This window comes from Mus musculus, chromosome 2, assembly GCF_000001635.26.
Source record: "Mus musculus strain C57BL/6J chromosome 2, GRCm38.p6 C57BL/6J".
Taxonomy (NCBI): Eukaryota; Metazoa; Chordata; class Mammalia; order Rodentia; family Muridae; genus Mus; species Mus musculus.
In genome coordinates this window covers 89,169,050-89,193,099 of record NC_000068.7, presented here as the reverse complement: position 1 = coordinate 89,193,099, position 24,050 = coordinate 89,169,050, and the positions used below count along the sequence as shown (strand labels likewise).

Here is a 24,050-nt window from a genome sequence, read left to right as displayed (position 1 = left end):
AATTTTACATTTACAATAATTTGGAGACAGACCAGTGGGTAAGAGCATCTTATAGTGCAAACCTAAGCTGTATTTCTGATTCACAACACCCATGGCAGAAGTCAGTCATGGTAGCACAGTTTTAATGAAATATTAGTGAAGTCAAATACTGTAGAGCACAAGGGCTCTTACCAAACCCAGTATGGTTAAAGTTCATTGGAGACCTTGTCTTAAGAAAATAAGGCAGCAAGAAATAAATGGACATAGTACTTTCCTGTGTCTTTTCATGCACTATCTATGCCTCATGTGTACACACATGCATACACTATTCATATAGGTACACAAACAACACACACACACAAACAAAGAATCAATAATTGCATTTCTAAACTAACCAAAGAACTCAATAGAGCACTTTTTAGTAGGACAATTGTTTTTTTAATTGGACATTACTTTTAAAGAATAGCATCTTTTTTTATAGGATGCATTTACATTGGAGGTGTCAAAACTGATTCTCAGATCACACATTCACTATGAACTGGTTAATTAACATTAACATATGAATATTAAAGCCAGTATAATTTTATTGTTGTAAAAAATCTAGTGATTTCTAAAACTATTAATTAGGCTAACATTGGCTGACTAAATAACTTAGTATTTGAAATAAGAAAAACAAAATTGAAAATGTTCGAAGATCATGATACTTTGAAACCACAAGATCTAAAAATGCAGAGAAGCATATGTAAAGCCTGAAGTATATGTGTTGCTGGATCCTGTATCTTATGGCTAATATCCACTTATAAGTGAGTACATACCATGCACTCAGGATGATCTTCTCAAGATCCAACCGTTTGCCTACAAAATTCATGATGCTTTTGTTTTTAATAACTGAATAGCATTCTTTTGTGTAGATGCAACATGTTTTCTTTGTCCATTCTTCAGTTGAGATATCTATGTTGTTTCTAGTTTTTGTCTATTACAAATAAAACTGCTATGAATGCCTTGTGGTATGGTGGAACATTTTTTGAGTATATCCCCAGGAGTGGTATAGCTGGATCTTGAGGCAGAAATATTGCCAGTTTTCTGAGAAAGCTCCAAATTGATTTCTAAAGTGGTTGTACAAGTTTTCACTCCCACCAGCAATGGTGGAGTGTTCACCTTGTTGCACATCTTTGCCAGAATGTACTATCTCTTAAGTTTTTAACCTTAGCCATTCTGGTGGATGTAAGGTGAAACTTCAGTATTGTTTTGATTTGCATTTCCCCGATGACTAAATACTTTGAACATTTCTTTAAGTGCTTCTCTGACATTCAAGATTCCTCTGTTGAAAATTCTCTGTTTAGCTCTGTGCCCCATTTTTAATTGGGTTATTTGGGTTATTGGTATCTAACTTCCTAATACAGTATACCCAGGCTACACACCACAGACCCAAAGAAGCTAAACAGGAAGAAAGACACAAGTGAGGATGCTTGAATCTCACTTAGGAGGAATAAAATAGTCATAAGAGACAGATGGAGGGGGAACTGGAAGGGAGAGGAGATGGGGACCAACCAATAACAGGTCCCATGGGCAGACACCAGTCCTTGACACTACTAATGATATTCTTTTATGCTTGCAGACAGGAGTCTAGCATGTCTGTTCTCTAAGAGCCTCCACCCAGCAGATGACTCAGACAGATGCAGAGACCCACAACTAAACAGCACATGGAGCTTGGAGACTCCTATGAAAGAATAGAAGGAAGAATTGTGGACAGAAGGTAATAGAACTCCATAGGAAGACCAACAGAGTCAACTAACATGAACCCTTGGGGCTCTCAGAGACTGAACCACTAACCAATGAACATACACAGGCTGTATAGATATTCCCCTCACCCTTGCACATACTTAGCAAATGTAGAGCTTGGTCTTCATGTAGGTTCTGAACAATTGTAAAGGGACCTATCCCCAAAACTGTTGCCTGTACGTGGGCTATGTTTTTCTAGCTGTGCTGACTTGTATGATCTCAGTGGAAGAGGGTGAGCCTAGCCTCACAGAGACTTGATGTGCCAGGGTAGTGGGGATGTCAAGGGGGGTCCCTACCCACTTAGAGGAGGAGAGGGGGATGGAGGGATGGATAGTAGGAGGGGTTTGCCAGGAGAGGGCAGTGAGTGAGATATAAAGTGAATAGCTAAAACCAAAAAAACAAATAACAAAGACAAACAAACAAAAGAAAAACCCAAAAATCCCAAAACTTTGCTGTTTCATGTGAACACATTTTACAGATATGTCTATTCATGCCTCACAGATAATTTGAGTCAGTTCTTGAATTTCTAAAAGGAATAGACAATCAGAATTCCCATGGCGTCGTGTGACTACCCCAACCGAATGAGCAGTATGACAGAGTTCATGGTGAAAACCCATGTGAAAGCACAAGCCAGAGAAGAGTATTGATTATTCCCTGAAATGGTCATATGGTAGGAAATGTTCATATGGTAGGAAATGTTCATATGGTAGGAAATGTTCATATAGCATGCCTGTCATTATTTACAGAGAAGAGAATCCAGAGGAAGAGGAATCACATGTAAATTTCAATTTTAGAAGAGTAATATATTTCAATTTAATTTATCAGTTTAGTATTCACTTCCCCTTATAATTTTTGAGGGCTTGGGGGAGGATATATTGTATATGAGTATATCTTTACATCATTTTATTCCTCTCTGCTCCATTCACTTTCTTCCATGTTTCTCACCCTTTCACCAATGGCTATTCTTTTGTTCTATTGTTAAACACACACACACACACACACACACACACACACACACACACACACACACACATCGTAAATATATTTATGAATACAAATTGTTGAGTTCATTGTGTGTGTGTGAGGGGGGGGCTGATTTCTTTGATTAGGTAATGTATCATAGGTCCATTCTTGTAAAAGACTAATTCTTCTTCTATTTTTATATTTTTAAATTTGTGTATCTACAGGAAGATTGCATTCAATAATTATCAACAGATATGAATGATGAAGTAAATGTATATATTTTAGATCACTTTATATTTTATTATTTTATTTTCTTATTTTATTATTTGAGACAAGCTCTTTACATAGCCTTAGAAGTCCTAAAACTCATAATGTAATCCAGGCTGTCCTGAATTCACAGAGACCTGCCTCTCAGTACTAAGAGTGTACCACACTACCCAGTAATTTAGTTTTTTATACTAGTATTTTCTTGTAAATCTTCACTAAGTTAATTCAGTGTTACATATCTTTCCTTTTTTAACCAAAAACTCTATGAAGCCAATTGAATTTTATCACACATGGAAAACTCCAACTGGAATACATTTCTTATTTGTAAAGAAATTCAAGAAGTAAGTCAAATGTTCTACCATGTCCAAATGAAACCACCTTAAAATGTATTCAGTACTAAATGCAAATACTGTTATGGTTTCTCCTTAATTTACTTTCCAGAGCCAATATATAAAAATGGCTCTGAGATTGTCTTAATTTCCACTGGAAAGTGTATGTACTAAGAATTACAAATTGTTTAGAAAACAGTGTAAACAATGTGTGTGGATCTCATGAAAACAAATTTGTAACACATTTTGGATATGCTAGGGTACTTCCCCACTCAATTCCTGCATTTCTCATCTTTCTTTCTCATAGCTGGTACATCTTTTTAAAAGTTCTTCCTTATCCATAGGGGTTCTTCTAGGTTAAGTAACTTACCTGTTTCTATGAATTAGCTTAAGAGATAAAGATATGATATTAGTGGATTAATTGCTTTTGGAAGTTGTGAATACAGTGGTTAAAATAAAACAGCAAAACAAATCGCATCTTGTATCTTGGGTATTCTAAGTTTCTGGGCTAATATCCACTTATCAGTGAGTACATATCATGTGAGTTCACAATTTGCAAAACACATGAAACTCAAGAAGAATGAAGACCAAAGTGTGGACACTTTGCCCCTTCTTAGAATTGGGAACAAAACACCCATGGAAGGAATTACATAGACAAAGTTTGGAGCTGAGACGAAAGGATGGACCATCTAGAGACTGCCAGGCCCGGGGATTCATCCCATAATCAGCCTCCAAATGCTGACACCATTGCATACACTAGCAAGATTCTGTGGAAAGGACCCTGATATAGCTGTCTCTTATGAGGCTATGCTGGGGCCTAGCAAACACAGAAGTGGATGCTAACAGTCAGCTATTGGACGGAACACGGGGCCCTCATTAGAGGAGCTAGAGAAAGTACCCAAGGAGCTAAAGGGGTCTGTAACCCTATAGGTGGAATAACAATATGAACTAACCAGTACCCACAGAGGTCGTGTCTCTAGCTGCATATGTATCAGAAGATGGCCTAGTCAGCCATCATTGGGAAGAGAGGCCCCTTGGTCTTGCAAACTTTATATGCCTCAGTACAGGGGAACGCCAGGGCCAAGAAGTGGGAGTGGGTGGGTAGGAGAGTGGGGGGGGGGGTAAGGGAGACTTTTGGGATAGCATTTGAAATGTAAATGAAGAAAATACCTAATTAAATAAAAAAACAGCAAAACAATAATAAAAACATTTTGTTGCCTTTTATATCACAAGCATTATGACTTTATATTATATTGACTCTAGTTGTACAGGTATGGACTCCAATCTGTCATGAGAAAAGAAGTTCCAGTTTTTAGCTGTGGAATAACTACTAGATGCTGTTTTTCCATTTTACTCTACTAGTTTAAAAATTAGAAGCGGATAAGATTCTCTTATACTTTGATGATCAGATTCTGTGACACACACAGATTAAAAGCAAACTCTATACTCTAAATAGGACATGGATACAGAGTCCTACTCTTAGCCAAGAAGCTGCTTGGAGTTGGTGCCTTCTGGGGAAAAAGGCAGTTCTCTTCAGTGGAACATCACTGATCATGTCAGCATACTCCAAGCAGTACTCATGCCTAAGAATAGTTTGTCAGCATAAAATGGAAGCCAAGTGTTTGATGGACTTTTGTTTATTTGTTTGTTTTGGTAGTGTTTCCTTACTTTTAATCTTTTCTTTTATTTTTGATATTACAATTTCATCCTTTCTCCCTCCCCTTTTATATCCAAAACATTCCAATATACTCTTACACACTGCCTTTCAAATTCATGGCCTCTATTTTCATTGCTGTTGTTACAGGTATATATGTACATATTCCATTTAGGAATATGGAACATGTAACATTCTTAGTATGCATGATGTCATTCTTTGTATGTTTTCAGGGATCAGTGGCTCAAATATGGTCTTCATAGGGAAGACCATTTTTCCTACTCTCAGTATTTCTTAATCGCCTGGTTCCTTGTGTTGGATTGAGGCCCTATAGTCTTTCCCCCATCCACTTTGGCATATCTCTTGTGTCCTTTTTTAACTCATTTAGCAGTCATGTTGATGTGATTTTTATGGATGTATTTTCTGACATTACTAGGACTCAAAGCCTCAGTAAACTCCCTAATTCCTTTGGTTCTTACCAATCTGTCCCCTCTTTTACATTGTTCCCCGGATGTTACTTATGGGAAATTGTTTTGTAGAAGTATCAATTTGGACTGATCTCCACAATTGTACATTATAATTGGTTTTGATTTTCTGTAATGATCTTCATATGTTGCAAAGTTAAGTTTCTTTCATTAGGAGTAGGAATACTCTTATGTGTGAATACAATGACAAATATTTAAAGTGTAGTTAGAGGCTATGCGGCTTTTCATAAAGTAGGGTTGGAGGTTTTCTTCCTAGATGAATAAACTCAGTAGCCATGGGTGTTTTGTTAAGTGTCTGGTACCAGGCATGATTTATCTCTTGTTGAACAGGCCTTAAATTCAATTAGAAATGTGTAGGTTACTGCAAAGTTATGTGTACTGTGACTGGACTCTTAGTTTTATGGTGTCATTATGGTCATTGTGGTCCATAGCTTTATATGTGGAAGACAACTGATTGCATTTCTCTTTTTGAAGCTTGCATGTTCCTTCTGGTACCATTAATGATTGTCCTCAGAGAGGAGACATTTAGGTCAGTTGCAGCTTGGGTGCCTCTGAGCCCTATGTCTGAAAGGCATAGTATCTTCAGCAACAGTATCTTACCTCCCACCTCTGGGGTCAAACAGAACAACAGCAATATACTATATATTTGGCAATATCTTGGACAATTATGTCTAATAACTCAAAATAGATCTCTCATGCCTGCTTTTGGGATTTTTTGTTAGGTGATATTTGACTCTTAGAGCAGTGTCAATTCAAGCAAGACATTTTCATTTAAAGTAGATAGATAGGTAGATAGATTAGATAGATAGATAGATAGATAGATAGATAGATAGATAGATAGATAGATAGATAGATAGACATATATACACATAGACAAACACACACACACACACACACAGACTTACATATATTAGTTTTAGATAAATAGTTACTGGCATAATCCCTTATTTTTATTTCACCCTCTCCATTCTTAGTCTGTATTTATTTCCTCTTCCATCCCTAATTTGAAGCCCCATTGCCCATTTCCCCATTAGTTCATTTTTATCCTGCTATTCTGCTACCACAATACCATTGGTTACTTCCTCCCTTTCTTTTTTTCTGAAGGTGTTTTGGCATTATATTCAAAACTGAAGAGGTGAAGCTAAAGCCTCCAATTATTTTTGTCTTTGTGGGACTCTTTTTGTAGTTTATCTAGTTGCCTAAAAATCTCTTGATTTTGTTTTTATTGTTGTTGTTTGTTTTGCTTTGCTTTTTTAGCTGAATAGTATTCCATAGTGTATATGTACCACATTTTCATTATCTATTTGGACTTTTAGGTTGTGTCTATTTCCTATTTATTCTGAATAAAGCAGTAGTGAACATGGTGGAGCTAGTACCTGTAGAGTAGGACGCTGAGACCTTTGAGCTTATAACAAGGAATTTCCCCAAACTGATTTACAAACTGGTTGCACCTGTCTGCAGTCACAACAACAGTGTGATTGTTATCCCAACCACACAGCATTCCTTTTTAGTTGTTTTGTTGATCTTTGCCATTCTGAATGGAATAAGATGAAATCAAAATTTGGTTTGCTTTGCTTTTCTCAAATTGCTAAGGATGATAAAAATTTTAAATATATTTCTTAGGTCCATTTCATTTTGCTTTTCTTGTGTGTATCTTATAGCATTTTTTTGTTTGTTTGATTATAATTTTTGCCTTTATTTTTTGAAGGAGAGATAGAAAATGAAGTTAGGTGAGTAGCAAGATGGGTATGATCTGAGAGGAGTTGAAGAAGAGAAGAATATGATAAAATCTGTTGTTGAGAAACATTTTAATAAAAATTAAAAGCATTTTTTTGCTTTAGTTTTCAACCTTTTTTTTTTCTATTGGTTTTGTTTAGGATTGATCATATTTCTTTAGGATTGGTCATGGTACTTCATCTTGACTAATTTTGGCTAAAATAATAGACTTTGTGTGTGTGTGTGTGTGTGTGTGTGAGAGAGAGAGAGAGAGAGAGAGAGAGAGAGAGAGAGAGAGAGAGAGAGAGAGAGAGAGAGCTTCGTTATATACCTGTCTTCACTACTTTTAGGTCAACTTGACACAGAATAAAGTCACCTGCATTAACATTCCTTCTAGGTTCAGTCCAACAGTTACCTGGCAATAGGAGCTGTTTGGCCCATCCCCTCTCTCTTACTCTCTTTGCCCCTTCTCTCTCTCTCTCTCTCTCTCTCTCTCTCTCTCTCTCTCTCTCTCTCTGACTCTCTTACCCTTTTCTCCCTCTCTCTCCTTCCCCCCATCCCTCCCTCCATGTGTTCCTGGCCAGCCTCTCCTTTCCTCTTTCTTTCCTCTTTCCTCTTTCCTCTTTCCTCTTTCCTCTTTTTCCTCTTTCCTCTTTCTTTCCTCTTTCCTCTTTCCTCTTTCCTCTTTCCTCTTTCCTCTTTCCTCTTTCCTCTTTCTTTCCTCTTTCCTCTTTCTTTCCTCTCCTCTCCTCTCCTCTCTCCTCTCTCCTCTCTCCTCTCTCCTCTCTCCTCTCTCCTCTCTCCTCTCTCCTCTCTCCTCTCTCCTCTCTCCTCTCTCCTCTCTCCTCTCTCCTCTCTCCTCTCTCCTCTCTCCTCTCTCCTCTCTCCCCTCCTCCTTCCCTCCCCTTCCACTCTCCTGCCCTCCCCTCCTTTCCTCCCCTCCTCTCCCTCCTCCTTTCTTCTTCCTCCTCCTCCTCCTTCCTCTCTCTCTCTCTCCCCCCCCTCTCTCTGTCTGTCTTTTCATGCCTCTAATCCTCTCTCAACTCTCCTTCCCTTGCACCTAACTAAACTCTATTCTATATAATACCTGTCATATGGCTGGTACCTCGGGGGGGGGGGGGGGGTAATGTTTTAGCATTGGCCCACAGAGGCATTTCTACCACCCCACCTTACCTGGCTCTACAAAGCATATTCCTGGCTCTTTTTAAATAAAATACAACAACCTGAAAGGAAGAAACCTCAACTGAGAAATTGCCTCAAAAAATAAATCTTATGTAAAACATTTTAAAAATTAGTGATTGATATGAGAGGGCCCAGCCCATAATGGGTGGAGCTATCTCTGTGTGCTGGTCTTGACTTCCAACCCGCCCACTGCAGCACCAGCACCATGGTCCCTGGCCCGGGGGGAGTCTACAAACACCCACAAGGACCCACACAGGATCCGCTATGGGATCCTAAGTCCTCTGGTGAGTGGAACACAGCGCCTACTCCAATCCAATCGCACAGTACTTGAGACTGCATTAATTAAGGAAGTAGGTAACCTGACCTGATTTGGGGCTCAAGTCCCTTCCGGCCTGCCCACTGCAGCACTGGGGTTCCTGGCCCGGGGGGGGGGGAGAGTCTACGGACACCCACAAGGACCCACACAGGATACTCCATGGGATCCTAAGTCCTGTGGTCAAATCTAAGTGGATCAAGGAACTTCACATAAAACCAGAGACACTGAAACTTATAGAGGAGAAAGTGGGGAAAAGTCTCAAAGATATGGGCACAGGGAAAAAATTCCTGAATAGAACAGCAATGCTTGTGCTGTAAGATCTAGGATTGACAAATGGGGCCTCATGAAACTGCAAAGCTTCTCCAAGGCAAAAGACACCATCAATAAGACAAAAAGACCACCAACAGATTGGGAAAGGATCTTTACCTATCTTAAATCAGATAGGGGACTAATATCCAATATATATAAAGAACTCAAGAGGGTGGACTCCAGAAAATCAAATAACCCCCTTAAAAGATGGGGTTCAGAGCTGAACAAAGAATTCTCACCCGAGGAATACCAAAAGGCTGAGAAACACCTGAAAAAAAATGTTCAACATCCTTAATCATAAGAGAAATGCAAATCAAAATAACCCTGAGATTCCATCTCACACCAGTCAGAATGGCTAAGATCAAAAATTCAGGTGACAGCAGATGTTGGCAAGGATGTGGAGAAAGAGGAACACTCCTCCATTGTTGGTGGGATTGCAAGCTTGTACAACCACTCTGGAAATCAGTCTGGTGGTTCCTCAGAAAATTGGACATAGTACTACCGGAGGATCTAGCAATACCTCTCCTGGGCATATATCCAGAAGATGTCCCAACTGGTAAGAAGGACACATGCTCCACTATGTTCATAGCAGCCTTATTTATAATAGCCAGAAGCTGGAAAGAACCCAGATGCCCCTCAACAGAGGAATGGATACAAAAAACGTGGTACATTTACACAATGGAGTACTACTCAGCTATTAAAAAGAATGAATTCACGAAATTCCTAGGCAAATGGTTGGACCTGGAGGGCATCATCCTGAGTGAGGTAACCCAATCACAAAAGAACTCAAATGAAATGTACTCACTGATAAATGGATATTAACCCAGAAACTTATTATAGCAAGATATAAGGTACAATATGCAAAACATATTAAACTGAAGAAGAACGAAGACCAAAGTGTGGACACTTTGCTCCTTCTTAGAATTGGAAACAATCACCCATGGAAAGAGTTACAGAGACAAAGATTGGAGCTGAGACGAAAGGATGGACCATCTAGAGACTGCCATATCCAGGGATCCATCCCATAATTAGCCTTCAAACGATGACACCATTGCATACACTAGCAAGCCTTTGTTGCAAGGACCATGATATAGCTGTCCCTTGAGACTATGCCGGGGCCTAGCAAACACAGAAGTGGATGCTCACAGTCAGCTAATGGATGGATCACAGGGCCCCCAATGGAGGCGCTAGAGAAAGTACCCAAGGAGCTAAAGAGATCTGCAACCCTATCGGTGGAACAACATTATGACCTAACCAGTACCCCGGAGCTCTTGACTCTAGCTGCATATGTATCAAAAGATCGCCTAGTCGGCCATCACTGGAAAGAGAGGCCCATTTAGGCAAACTTTATATGCCCCAGTACTGGGGAACGCCAGGGCCAAAAAATGGGAATGGGTGGGTAGGGGAGTGGGGGGGGGGAGGATGTGGGGGACTTTTGGGATAACATTGGAAATGTAATTGAAGAAAATACGTAATAAAAAAAAAAGGAAAGAAAGCAGGTTGAGCAAATCATGGGTAGCAAGCCAGTAAGCACAGCCCCTCCATGGAATCTGCATCAGCTTCTACCTCTAGATCCATACCCTATTTCAGTTTCTGTACAGGCTTCCTTCAACAATAGTTTATATATAATGTAGAAGTATAAGCCAAATAAACTCTTTCTTCTTTAACTTGCTTTTTGGTTATAGTGTTTCAACATAACAATTGAAACTTTAACCAACTTAGCTCCAGAAATTCTGTCTGGCCATGAAATCAGAAATATGCACCTTTATCTGCCGCTTGGGTGTTTAGGTTAAAGCATGTGCCACTACACCCAGACATGTTTATAGTATTTTTGGAAACAAATTGGTAGCCTTAGAAATTAGAATTATAGTGTTTGTTCCTCCCTGTTCCAGAAACAGATGCATCTCATGCAGTGCCAGACTCATCCTGTAGACACAATGGTGAAGGTCAGGGTGAACTGATTTAGCCATATTGAGCACCTGGTTATCAGGGTTGCCTTCTGCTCTGCATCTGGCAAAGTGGAGATTGTTGCTGTCAATGACCACTTCCTTGACCTCAACAATATGGTCTACATGTTCCAGGATGACTCTACCCATGGCAAGTTCAATGGCATGGTCAAGGCTGAGAATGGGAAGCTTGTCATCAATGGGAAGTCCATCATCATATTCCAGGAGCAAGATCTCGCTAAAGTCAAATGGAGTGATGCTGGTGCTGAATATGTTGTAGAGTTTACTGAAATGGTCATCATCTCTGCCCCTTCTGCTGATGCCCCCACACTTGTGAACCATGAGAAATATGACAACCAATTCAAGATTGTCAGCTATGCATCCTGCACCACTAACTGCTTACCCACCTGTCCTAGGTCAACTATGACAACTTTAGCATTGTAGAAGGATTCATGACATCCATGCCATCACTGCCACTCAGAAGACTGTGGATGACCCCTGAGTTGCCTAGAGCATCATCCTTGCACCCATTGATATAGCCAAGGCAGTGGGCAAGTTTATCCCAGAGCAGAACAGGAAGCTCACTGGCATGGCCTTCCATGTTCCTACACCCAATATATTTGTAGTGGATCTGACATGGCATCTGAAGAAACCTGCCAAGTATGATGACATCAAGAAAGTGGTAAAGCAGGCACCTGAAGGCCCACTAAAGGTATGACAGTTCCTGGTATGACAATGAACTGGTATGACAGCAACAGGGTGATGGACCTCTTAGCCTACATGGCCTCCAAGGAGTAAGAAACCCTGGACCACTTACCTCAGCAAGGATACTGAGAGCAATAGAGAGGCCCTTGTTTGCTAAATAGTACCTGTCCCAACTCAGCCCCCAACACTGAACATCTCCTTCACAGTTTCCATCCCAGATTCCCATAATAACAGGAGGGGCCTAAGGAGCCCTACTCTCTTGAATACTATCAATGAAGTTTGCTGAACCCCCCAAAATTAGAATTATAGTATATATTGATATTAAAAGACCTCAGTAGAGAGATATATCCTAATTAAAAGAATAAAATGGTTCAGAAAAAAATCTTAAAATTATAAATGAAACAAAAGCGATGTTTTGCTCAAAATCATCTGATGGTTCTTTCTCCTAAAATATTGTTGTTTTTACCATGTATGGGTCATGAATCATCCTCACATACTCTCAATCTCTCTTATTTCCCAAATTTTCTTTCATCTCTGTTTCTTATCTAAATTTCCATGATTTCCTTTTTTCTTCATATTCATACTTCAGTAGATGTAAAAAGCTGTGGAAGTGGAAACACGAAATAGTTTTATAAATATATATGACAAAATAACATTTGGAACTGGGAGATGACTCAGTTGCTGAAGTGTTTGCTACAAAGTATGACAATCTGAGTTCTGATTCCTAACATTTGTGCAAAATGCCAGGATTTACTGGGCATGCTTATAACTCTAGTGCTGGGACATGGAGACATGAAAATTCAAGTTCTATGAGAAGATATGGGAATTTATTAAGTAAGTCTACCTGAATTGTTGGGCTTCAGGATTAGGAAAACAAACTAACTCAAAGAATAAGGAGGAAAGCTATAGAAGGAAACACACTAATTAATGTTGATGTCTTACCTTTCAGGTCACACACATGATCATACACATACAAATACAGGCATATATCAAATGCATACATAAAATGAATAATGAATGAAACAAATATTGAGATCCAAGATATAAAGAAAGTGGAAACAGATATACTTTAATAGTAAAAATTGATTAAAGATGCAAAAATGAGAAGTATGATCATATTTGTGATGAAAGCATTAACTCGGTCTTTAATAAATATGCAATGATGTGTTTTAATATGCAGTTGCATGGTGAACTTGAATTCACTATTCAGACTCCAATTCAGCCAAGGGTGTTGTGAAAAAAAAAGGAGGAAGAGGAGAGAGGGAGAATGAGGTCAGGAAGAGAAGAGAGTCAGAGACAGAAGGGGCAGAGAGAGAAAGGAGGGGCCAAACAGCCCCTCTTCTAGCAAGCCAGGCCTACTTGGCTGTTGCCAGGTAACTGATGAGAAGAGTCTAGAAGGAATGCTAATAAGGGGGAACTTTGAAAGTGTTTCTCTATCACGTCCATCCGCTCTAGACCAGAAAGAACAACACGACCACCAGTCCTTCTAACAGCAGTTTATTCAGCAAACTTCAGTCTTCATCTCTCTAGCTTCAACTTTATCTCTCTTTCTCCCTCTTTACTTTATCTCTCAACTTTTTCTCTCTTCATCTTTCTCCCCCGAACCCTGGGCCTCTCACTCTTATATACTCTCAGTCCCCATCCACTCACAGCAGGCCACTTCACCTCACCAGGCATGCAGCTTCAGCCAATCAGGGCGGCAGGGGCATGTCTCCACCAAATATGGACGTGTTTAAACTGCCAGCATCATGGTGCACCTGTGCAGCTCTCATGATGGTCGTGGCTTATTTTCAGGTATATGAGGAAGTCAGGTGCAAGTCATAAGACTTAGCTGCAGTCCCTGGCGCCTTCTTGGGACTGCTGCCACACCCACTTCTCACATTTCTCCTCCCTAAAGGCTGTGAAAACAACATTTGAGATTTAGAAATTTTCATTTGGAAAATTGTAAAACCTGAAGGCATAAAAATCAATGCATCAACTTGTAACATATGGGTTATCATTTTAGAACCAAAGAAACTCAGAACAATATAAGAAAATTTATTCAAGTTCTAGTTTCATTATGCTGCTGTAATAAAATCATGAAATCATCGTAACTTAGGGAGGAGACTTTATTTGGATTAAGCTTCTAGTGTGTAAACTATTATTGTGAAAGGACAGGACAGGACGAGATTGCTTGCTTGCCATTTGTTTGATTTTCTGGTTTGTGCTCAGTTAGCTTCTTAAGAAACAAATAAACAAACAAACAAACAACAAAAGAAACAACTAAAAACAGAATTATCTGCATATGAACAGCTCTGCCCACAGTGAACAAGGGCTTTTCTCCCTCAAGATACTCCACCAAAATAAATAAAGGCCAATATTCAGGGCAGCCTTCATTTGAGATCTTTCATCTAAAGACTGAACGTATCAAGTTGATAAGTGAGGCTAAGAAGTGCAAGGATAATGTATTCTGTACTATGTGAGAGCATCTGAAAGACCCATAGTGAAACAGGAGAGAGTAGGCAGGACATGCAGAGTTAGGAACTCTGGGAAAGAGTTAGGCACTCAAGCAATTGCAAGTAGCATCCTATGTTTCCAAATAGTGACATGGAGGCTTATTTATGAACTAAAGCTGAGGGTTGTTCACCAGGTAACTCATAACTCAGTTAATGTGTTCATACTATTCTATGTCTGCCATGTGGCTGATTATCTCTCCTCAGTTTCAATGTCTGACTTCCTTTGCACCTTGATGGGCCTGACTTCTTCTGAGAATTCCTATCTCTTCTCTGAAGTTCTGCCTTTTCTCTCCTGCCTTGCTATAGGCCATTCAGCTATTTATTGACAGGCAAAACTTTTACGCAGTTCACAAGAGTGAGATTATCCCAACGAAGAAGGACACCTATATTTTCATAAGGTATATCCCATCCCATAACAATAGACTTTTAACTTATTATAAGTAAGAGCCCATCTCTTTCAAGATGTCAGTGACTTACTATAAAATGTCTGATTCTGCTCCTATCACCTAGCAATCCCACAACATACAAAAGTGGACTCACCATAGCTTTGATTGTATCTGGCTTCAGACATGCCAATTTGATTTTTATTGTTTGTTATCTTTGTTGATTTAAGATAAAGTAACTTGGAGTGTAGTGTTAATTTTGAAGTCACCATTGTCTTTGCCCTTTTCTGCGTTAACAATATAAGCATGTGACAACACAAGTAGACATCCATTTACCTCTTATAGAATGCTTAGAAAGGCTTGCTTTCAATTGTTCTTTGTGGTATGTATAAAAATTAAATGTCTTTCCTCAGTTTCAAAATGTTCATTTTATATGAAAAAATTGGAAATGAATTTTATACATATTTAGTATTCAAATATTAAACAAAATACTTTATAATTTACTGTGGCTAAAAATATAAAATTTGAAAGTGATATTTATTGTTTTATTGTGACAATTATTGCATTAGACCAAAAATTCAGGCTGAGATTTCATAAATGCAAATATTATCAGTTACAAATTCTAGAGTCTTGTAAACAGCTTCAAATACCTTTATAGAGTTCACACTTCTACACAAGAATGATCCAAAGACAGATGAATACTTTTTTTATTTTCTAAATTCTCAACCTTTCTTTCTTTCTTCCTTCCTTCCTTCCTTCCTTCCTTCCTTCCTTCCTTCCTTCCTTCCTTCCTGTCTGTCTGTCTGTCTGTCTTCCTTCCTTCCTTCCTTCCTTCCTTCCTTCCTTCCTTCCTTCCTTCCTTCCTTCCTGTCTGTCTGTCTGTCTGTCTTTCTTCCTTCCTTCCTTCCTTCCTTCCTTCCTTCCTTCCTTCCTTCCTTCCTTCCTTCTTTCCTTTTTTACTTTTTCTACTATTTGAGGAGAAAAGTTGGACATATAAAAATTGCTAGTTCAGCTTAGAAAAAAAGTGACAACTATGGTTCATTAGTACATTCATCAAAGAATGTCCTCTTTGATAATTTTCTCTGTTTTCTTTTTTTAAAACATTATTTAATTTTACAATATAATTACTCTGAAAACATTGTCAAGACCTAGAATTGAATGAAAATAAAACCACAGCCAAACGAGAGACAATGAAAACGAATGATAAGTTTGTAGCACTGAGCACTGACATGGAAAAGGTTTGAAGCTGTCATTGATGCAATAGTGTCATCAGTGCCGTAGGCATAGCCAACCACTCTAATTGGATTCAAAGTTGGCTCCACTAGTTAAACCCACATCTTTCTTCTCCATTATGAGAACAGAGGATACACGGCTTTGATTTTAGCAACTTGCACATCTGGGTAGTTTTGTAGACATTAAAACTTGGGGACTGTGAAGTCTTGTTCTATGGTATCTAAGAGATGCTAAAGCATGGTGTGAGTAAAAGGACTGAGGCTCATACAAGAAGTGTCTGAGCTTATCAAGCCTTGGTGGCAGTGGTGACATTAGGCTGCTGAAGATGGCAGGTAGTGCAACACAACATATGAAGTTTCTATGTAAGGAATGGAGCCAGGTCATAAGAAAGGTTGCTTGTATTATAAAATAGCAGTGCTAGAGTGATGGGGCTAAGTAGCCACTTTAGATCTCAGGTCTATATTAGAAGTTCAAGAAGTCAGAGTACTTGGAGCTGAACAATGTAGAATCTACTCGACTTTTGCCATGGCTTTGAACTGTCATTCTTTGCTATAAACTAATCATTTCCTAACTGTCATTCTTTGCTATAAACTAATCATTTCCTTTTATAATGGAACATCTACTTGTGCAAATACATATAGGACATCTGTAACTTGTTTTTATATTTGTTAGCACTTATGGAAAGATAGTTCAGCAGTTAAGAGCACTAGATGCTCTTCCAGAGGACCCAAGTTCAGTTCCCAGCATCCATATGGCATCTCACAACTGTCTTTACCCTTTTATTCCAGGGGACCTGACACACTCACAGAGACACATATTTAGGCAAAACACCAATGTACATAAAGTAAAAAGAAACATAACGAACTGCTTACTATATTTTTCAGTAATGACTAGTGTTCATAGTTCTACATGATTCTGTACAGTAAGTTGGTGAAGAAATTTCTTTCTTTTTTTTTTTTTTGTAGCAAGCCAACAGCACAACATGCTGGAATATTAATCAATTAGGTAAAATACGTTCACTGGTGCAGAAGGGTTATTATTGTTTTGGGTATAATCATTTCAAACTAAACTTGAAGTATGATCAATAGGAGGGAACACATAACTTGATGGTCAAAAGCCTATGAAAAAGGAGGTCACAGATCCTAGGGGAGAACATATTACTGTTGTTTTGCTAAGTAGATGTTGTGCCAGACATTTCTAAATATTCATGTTTATATGAGTAAAGTAGTATACTTCTTAGTCTATAACATTGCAGCTTCTTATTTATTTATTTATTTATTTATTTATATTTATATTTATTTATTTATTTATTTATTTATTTATTTATTTTTGGTTTTTCGAGACAGGGTTTCTCTGTATAGCCCTGGCTGTCCTGGAGCTCACTTTGTAGACCAGGCTGGCCTCGCACTCAGAAATCTGGCTGCCTCTGCCTCCTGAGTGCTGGGATTAGAGGCGTGTGCCACCACACCCGGCATGAAGCTTCTCTTTATGAAACTATTTTTATACTTTGAGATGATAAAATTATTTATATTATTTCCACTTTCCCTTTCCTTCATCTGAAAGAATTGTAGCCAACTAAGAAATACTGAGAATGGGAGAGATTTTCTTCTCTAGGGATAACCAATTGGTTCTCAATATGAATGGTCATTTAGTGCATAGGCACATACTTTTTTCATAATAAATAGCTGTTCAAAGCTCAGACCTAAGTGGCACAGCCATAGTTTGCCCCCAACACACCTGCAACATTTAGAAATGATTTTAAAGGGTAAGAAAGGAAGAAATTGAAAGTGAGAAGATTCATTGAAATTATATGTTCTGGGTATAATAGTGAAATTAGAATCACAAATAAGTACATATTGATATCTGCACAATACCAGCACAAGAACCAATCCTGTAACATTGTATCATGGGTACAATGAGTTTTCATGAATTCTTTCCTCCCATTGAGCAGTTATTAACAATTAAAGATTGTTTGAGGCGGAGCATCATTTTCTGTAGGTATGTAGCTACAGTGCAGCTGAACAAACTCCAGTAATTATTTCCCTGCCCATGTTCATTCAATCACCCTTACAGCCAGTGCCAGAAACAAAAGATATAGATGCAGTTGAGAAGAAGGGGGGGAGGGCATCAGGATTGGGAGGTGGGCAAGGGAATGTAATGGGTGGTCAGTATGGATCATAATACATTGTATATGTGTAAATTTGTCAAAAAGTAAATAAAATATTCTCAGGAAATTAATACATCTATTAATGAATACAGTACTTGTTAGTATTTTCTAAAACCATTCAAATTATTCTTCTATAATGATTAGTAAAGTTCTCACGACAAAATCAGCTTTTATTTTGGATACTACATAAGCATTATACTCAAAATCTACATGGAGATACTGCAGTCCATCATGTGTTTTATTCCTGAGAGTGATACCACATTTAAAACCATCAAATAGAAACATTTCCACCCCAATATTTTAAACTTGACTTTGGATGAGAATGGATGTGTTATAACACTTAATCAAGTGAAAAAGTACATGAAATTATGTCTTGGATACTCCTGGGGCTAAAGCCCTCTGGGAGCAAAGAATAGGTCTCAAAAGTGGGTCACCTCTGGAGAAACCCACATTAAATTGCATTCGCTATTAAAATGGAACTTTTCTGTTTTGCTTTTATGGTTAAAAACATGATGTGATGAAGAAAATTGAGAGAAGCACTCATGACATTTTTCTACTCTGGCCAACCTACTCTTCTCTATTAAAAGTGGAAGGAAGCACTATATACAGTATTTGTTCATCGGGAAACTCCTCAGAAAACAGAGCATGGCTATATTCAGGTTTTATATACAACCAACTTATGGTTAGACGTATAAGGTACTGATGTAGAGTTATAAAAGACTGATGTGCTGTTAATCTGTATATAATATTGAAAATGAATATTAAAACTGTATATGATATATCCACAATTTAACACTAACATATGGCACAAGGAAGGACATTGTGTTCAAAGTCACTTGTGTTACAGAATAAGAGACTTCTGATTTGTGTCTACTTAATTTTGTCCTCTAAGTGATTTTTTGGGGGTTTGATCTTGATTTTAAAATTTAAATACTTTGATAATGACAGCTTAGTTATTTCAAATAAAGTTTGTAAATCTTATGCTCCTTTCTAGTTTACAGCATATATTTAAAGTGTCTAGATAAGGACATTTTAAGTGTCTATAAATGAATACTTAATTTCCTGTGCCCTTCTGAGTTACTAGTTAAAAGCTTCATTTCTGACATATACATATTACTAGTGTTGTATTTATAGAATCTTTTGCTAGTAATTCTAAGTGGTCTTGTTTATATATCACAACTATTTCCTCCTCTTTCAGTAGTTTGACACTAGAATGCATCCTATTGTAAAATTTCTTCATCTAATTTTATTTTTGAAATAGAATTTGGGAGCTGGAGTACTATTTCAAAGATATAAACATGTTTACGATTCTGCAATTGGTTTCTAATATTTATTTTTTTTAAATTACATGAATGAAGCAATAATACTTTTTAAAATGTGACTGTAAAAAGATTCCTTTCACTGAACTGGTTCTGCTTTCTTTGTCTCTTTCAGATACAGCATTGCTTAGAATAATGTGGATGTCAGTATTCATGAGTTCCTTTTTTTATAGTTTATAGCATACAATAATAAAATCTATGAAGTGGATTGAGTGTGGTGGCACATTTTATAATCCCAGTACTTTGGAGGCAGAGAGACAGGGATCAGGAGTTCACATTCATTCAAGGCTACCTGGTGAGTTTGGTACATCCTGGGCTGTTTAGGACTATGTAAACCCCATTATAATAATCAAACAAAATCCCTATCAGCTTGTTTCTTTATGTACCAGAGATCTTAAGATGAATAATTCTAGCTATTTTAATATCAAGCTGCTTTATTATCTATTTTCAAAATACATTTTTATTTATCCTTTGAGAACTTTATACATATAAACTATGTATTGTGATTCTTTCCTACTCTGGCATGCTCCCTAGGCTCAAATGGCAGAAACTGAACAATTTCTAAATATCTAGCTTACTTTTCGTTTAGTCTAATTTTAGATTTATGAAAATAAGATAAAATGGAAGGGTTCAAAGTTTCACTAGCATTGATTCACTTGATATGGCCACATGGCTTTATCATGTATTCATTTATCAAGATAGAGAAAAAATACAAAATAATTATGTTTAAATTAATTTTAAACTATTGTTCTTTTTATGTAGCAAAATCCAATTCTTACTAAAATTTAATTCAATACCTTGTGTTTATTATCTCCTACATGATATAAAATCATAACCCTCATGATAGCAACTATGTAAATTCACTGTGATCTTCATTTTCTATGTTTTGTGGAACTTGTTTTATTAGAAAAATGACAATGCCACTTTGGTTGAAACGAATGTGCACCTTAAGTAGAATGTAAAAGATGATGCTAATAAAATTACTTAAAGTTAACACTGTACTTTATCTTGGAACCTCTCAGTCAAGACTTTTTTTTTTTTTTTACTTCAGAAGATGGTCTTTATAGTCTATATTAAGAACATTCGAAAGTACTATACATTGAAGCCATTATGTGTGGCAGCTACAAAATCAAGTATTTTACCTTGTGAATAGATATGATGCATAGCCTTTATCAGTTTTGGCTATAAAAATCAAAAGTTATATCTGAAATTAAATTATCTGGCGAATGCCATTGTTTAGGGTTGCTTGGTCTTAGCCCTTAACATTTCTTTGTATAATTTTTCATAATTTATAATTATATGGATGCCATAAGAACCTTGTTACTATTAAATCTGTTTGTGCAAATGAAACACATGAGACAAGTACCATGAGTGACATTTGACATTTTCTTTTGTCCTTCTGCATAGTTGGAGAAGGGCAGGTAGGCTGTTTATGAACATGTTTCATAATTAATTCATATATATTCCTTATCATATATGTTGAAAAACTACATTTTCTGAAAAAGTCCTATTGTATTAATAAAAGGCTAAGTCTCAAGAGCCTAATTTGTCTTCAATGAGTAGACTTTTTCTTCAGATATGTACTGCCACTAGCTTTGATGTCTTGCTGATTGATTCCTGACATTTGATTCTTCACCACACAGTCTGTTGCCTTTATCAAGATGTCTTTCCCATATGAATAAAGAAACAACATTATTTAATCTTCACACACAAAAACAATGCTCCTGTAAAAATTTTACTGAGAAAAACAGTCTTAGTCTTTACCCAGTTGGCTCTGTGGAGACCTCCTGGGTATTGGCACCTGAATCTCTTAAGATCCCAGATTAATCATCTACTGTTTGTTTTATCCTAACAAATTCATTATAAATTTTTAACAAATAAAGTAGAATTAATAATCTTTGGCACATAGTTTTGATTAGGAGTGAGTCCTGAATAGCTTATAGTAGATTGTAGTCTCAATAATTTCATTTAGCTTTCATGAAAACAGTCTGAATTTTTTTTAAAGTTCTGGTCACATTTCAAAATGATGAATTAAAAGTTAATTTTCAAGATCTTGAACACACAAAAGACAAATTTTTCTTTAACACAGAATAGATGATTTTCAAGATGCTTTGTAGCTGTAAACAAATTCATAGTGCAGCCATATCTTTTAATGAATAATTTGTCACCGCTCTTATTGCCAGAGAAGGCAGTATTCTTATTAGTCACTGAAGATTATTCATCTTGGACTAATGCATGCAATATCTGACAAGATTATTAAATTGTGACCTCTTGTTTATACCTAGATATATCTTCTAAATATGTTTTAACATTTCACTTCAAAAATACAAAGATAATGATAAAAGATGATTGTTCAAATATATATTATTTCTATTGCCCACAAGAGAGTATATTCCTTCACCCCAATGTTTAAAATGTGGCTATTTTATCTGGTTCAAAAGTTTATTCTTACTTTAATTCTACTTGTTATATATCTGTATACTTTATAAACTTTCTAATATTCTGTTTTTAATAGTAATAAAATAAATCAAGATAATTTTGCATAAGGGCACATCAACTTGTTCATAGTAATTCTGTAAATTGTATTAAGTATTTGGTTTTTTTTAATAATTGTAGATTTAGTTGAACACATCTTACTTTCACCATCATATTATGAATCATGAACAACCAGAGCTGTGTCACTGAGTTCATATTCCTGGGACTTTCACAGAACTCAAAAGTTGAGAAAATACTGTTTTTTATATTTTTGTTGATCTATCTTGCAACTATTGGGGGCAACATGATTATTGTGGTGACCATCATCTACAGCCCTGCACTGCTGGGCTCCCCAATGTACTTCTTCTTGATATTCCTGTCCTTACTGGATGCTTGCACTTCTTCCACTGTCACCCCCAAGATGATTGTAGACTTCTTCTATGATAGGAAGACCATCTCCTTTGAATGTTGCATGACACAACTGTTTGCTGTGCACTTCTTCACTGGGATGGAGGTGATAGTACTGTCAGCCATGGCTTATGACCGCTATGTGGCCATTTGCAAGCCTCTTCACTACTCTTCCATCATGAACCGGAGGCTCTGTGGCAATCTTGTGATGGTGTCCTGGGCAGGAGGCTTTTTGCATTCTATCATACAAATTATATTCATGTTGCAGCTGCCCTTCTGTGGACCCAATGTCATTGATCATTACATGTGTGACTTGTTCCCATTACTGAAGCTTGCCTGCACTGACACCTATATATTTGTCATTTTGGTGTTTGCCAACAGTGGGTCTATCTGCATCATAATCTTCTCTATTTTGCTTGTCTCCTATGGTGTCATCTTGTACTCTCTGAGAGCCCACAGCTCTGAAGGGAAATTTAAAGCCCTCTCAACCTGTGGATCCCATATTATTGTTGTGGTTTTGTTTTTTGTCCCATGCATATTAACATATGCACGACCTATATCTGCATTTTCCTTTGAGAAAAATGCTGTTGTATTTACCACAGTGTTGACCCCATTGCTCAATTCTGTAGTTTATACTTTCAGGAATAAGGAAATGAAGAATGCCATCAGGAAAATGTGGAAGAAACTGATTGCAGTTTCTGATAAACACTAAAAATTATCCCATATTGTGCTAGCTGTGTAAATAGACTGTTGGCTAAGAGCACTCCATACTGTACAAAGAGAAGACATCAGCTGTGATTTCAAGCATCCATGTCAAAACCAGGCATCCTAGGGCCCTTTAACCAAGTGTAGGCTCAATGATAACTTAATCACTGATTCGAAGAAAACAGTCTAGTCTAACATAGAGATCTAAAAGCTCATTTTAGAACACTTGCCAAAGCAGTAAGTTAATGCACAACAGATGAATATATACAATGTGGTCTTATGAATTTGTATGTATATGCAAAAGCACAAACAACATTCTCTCTTCATGTGTACAAACATGTATATGCTACCTACATGCCCATTTATTTATCCTTATAAAAACAAAGTATATACTTAAAAAATAATAGAATGATAAAGAAGTTAATATGTACTTCGCAATTACTACTTTATTTTGAGTAATATATAGAACAAAATATCATCATTCTTTAGAGGGTCATTCAGTGTTTGAGGTAAGAAAACTTCTTTTATTGTTTCTTTAATTTTTGAGATCATTTATTTTATTTTATTTTTTTATTTTTTGAGTTGAATAGTTTATTTACTTTTAGCTGTTTTGAGTATTCTCCAAATTCCAGAGTAGCTACATCAGTTTACAATCATTCTAAGAGTGAACAAGAGCTTCTCACACTAAGGTATCCTGAACAACATTTGTCACTCTTTTTTTTTTTGATATTAGTTAATTCTGATTGACTGAGATGAAATTTCAAATTTATTTTTAATTTTTTTCCTAATTTGCCTTTCTCTGCATATTAGTAAGGCTGAGAATTGTGGATTTTTTTGATATTTTATCGGACATTTATTGAATTATATTTTTCTACTTGTCCCTGAATACAATCAATTCTAAGGATCGAGGTTGTAAATTCATACTTTGGTTCCATTATACTATGTCCCAGATTATAATATGAATACATTATTTCTCCTCTACCTTTTCCCCCTTCAAGCTTTTTCTTATGTATCTACTTACTGGCTTTTAAATTTGTAGCCTTTTTCATTGTTATTATTTGTACATATGTATATGCATGTATATTCTGACCTATACCTGTTTCAGTCTATATAAAATTCCTTATATGTATGTTTTCATGGCTGATCATTTGGTATTTCATAACCAATTTGAGTACTTTTTTCTGAAGAAAACTATTTCTCTCACTGTCAGCCAGTTATGGTGACACAAAGTG

General features: G+C 37.0%; 1 protein-coding gene and 1 pseudogene across 1 annotated transcript; both read left to right on the top strand.

Annotated features, from left to right (window-relative positions):
- On the top strand, positions 10,903 to 11,841 carry Gm13761 (predicted gene 13761; annotated as a pseudogene).
- Positions 11,842 to 21,854: 10,013 nt separating this feature from the next.
- Positions 21,855 to 22,881, top strand: Olfr1225 (olfactory receptor 1225). The gene has a single exon (NM_146891.2). The coding sequence runs from the start codon at positions 21,890 to 21,892 to the stop codon at positions 22,823 to 22,825; it is 936 nt and encodes a 311-aa protein (NP_667102.2). The 5' UTR covers positions 21,855 to 21,889; the 3' UTR covers positions 22,826 to 22,881.
- The last annotated feature ends 1,169 nt before the right edge of the window (positions 22,882 to 24,050 follow it).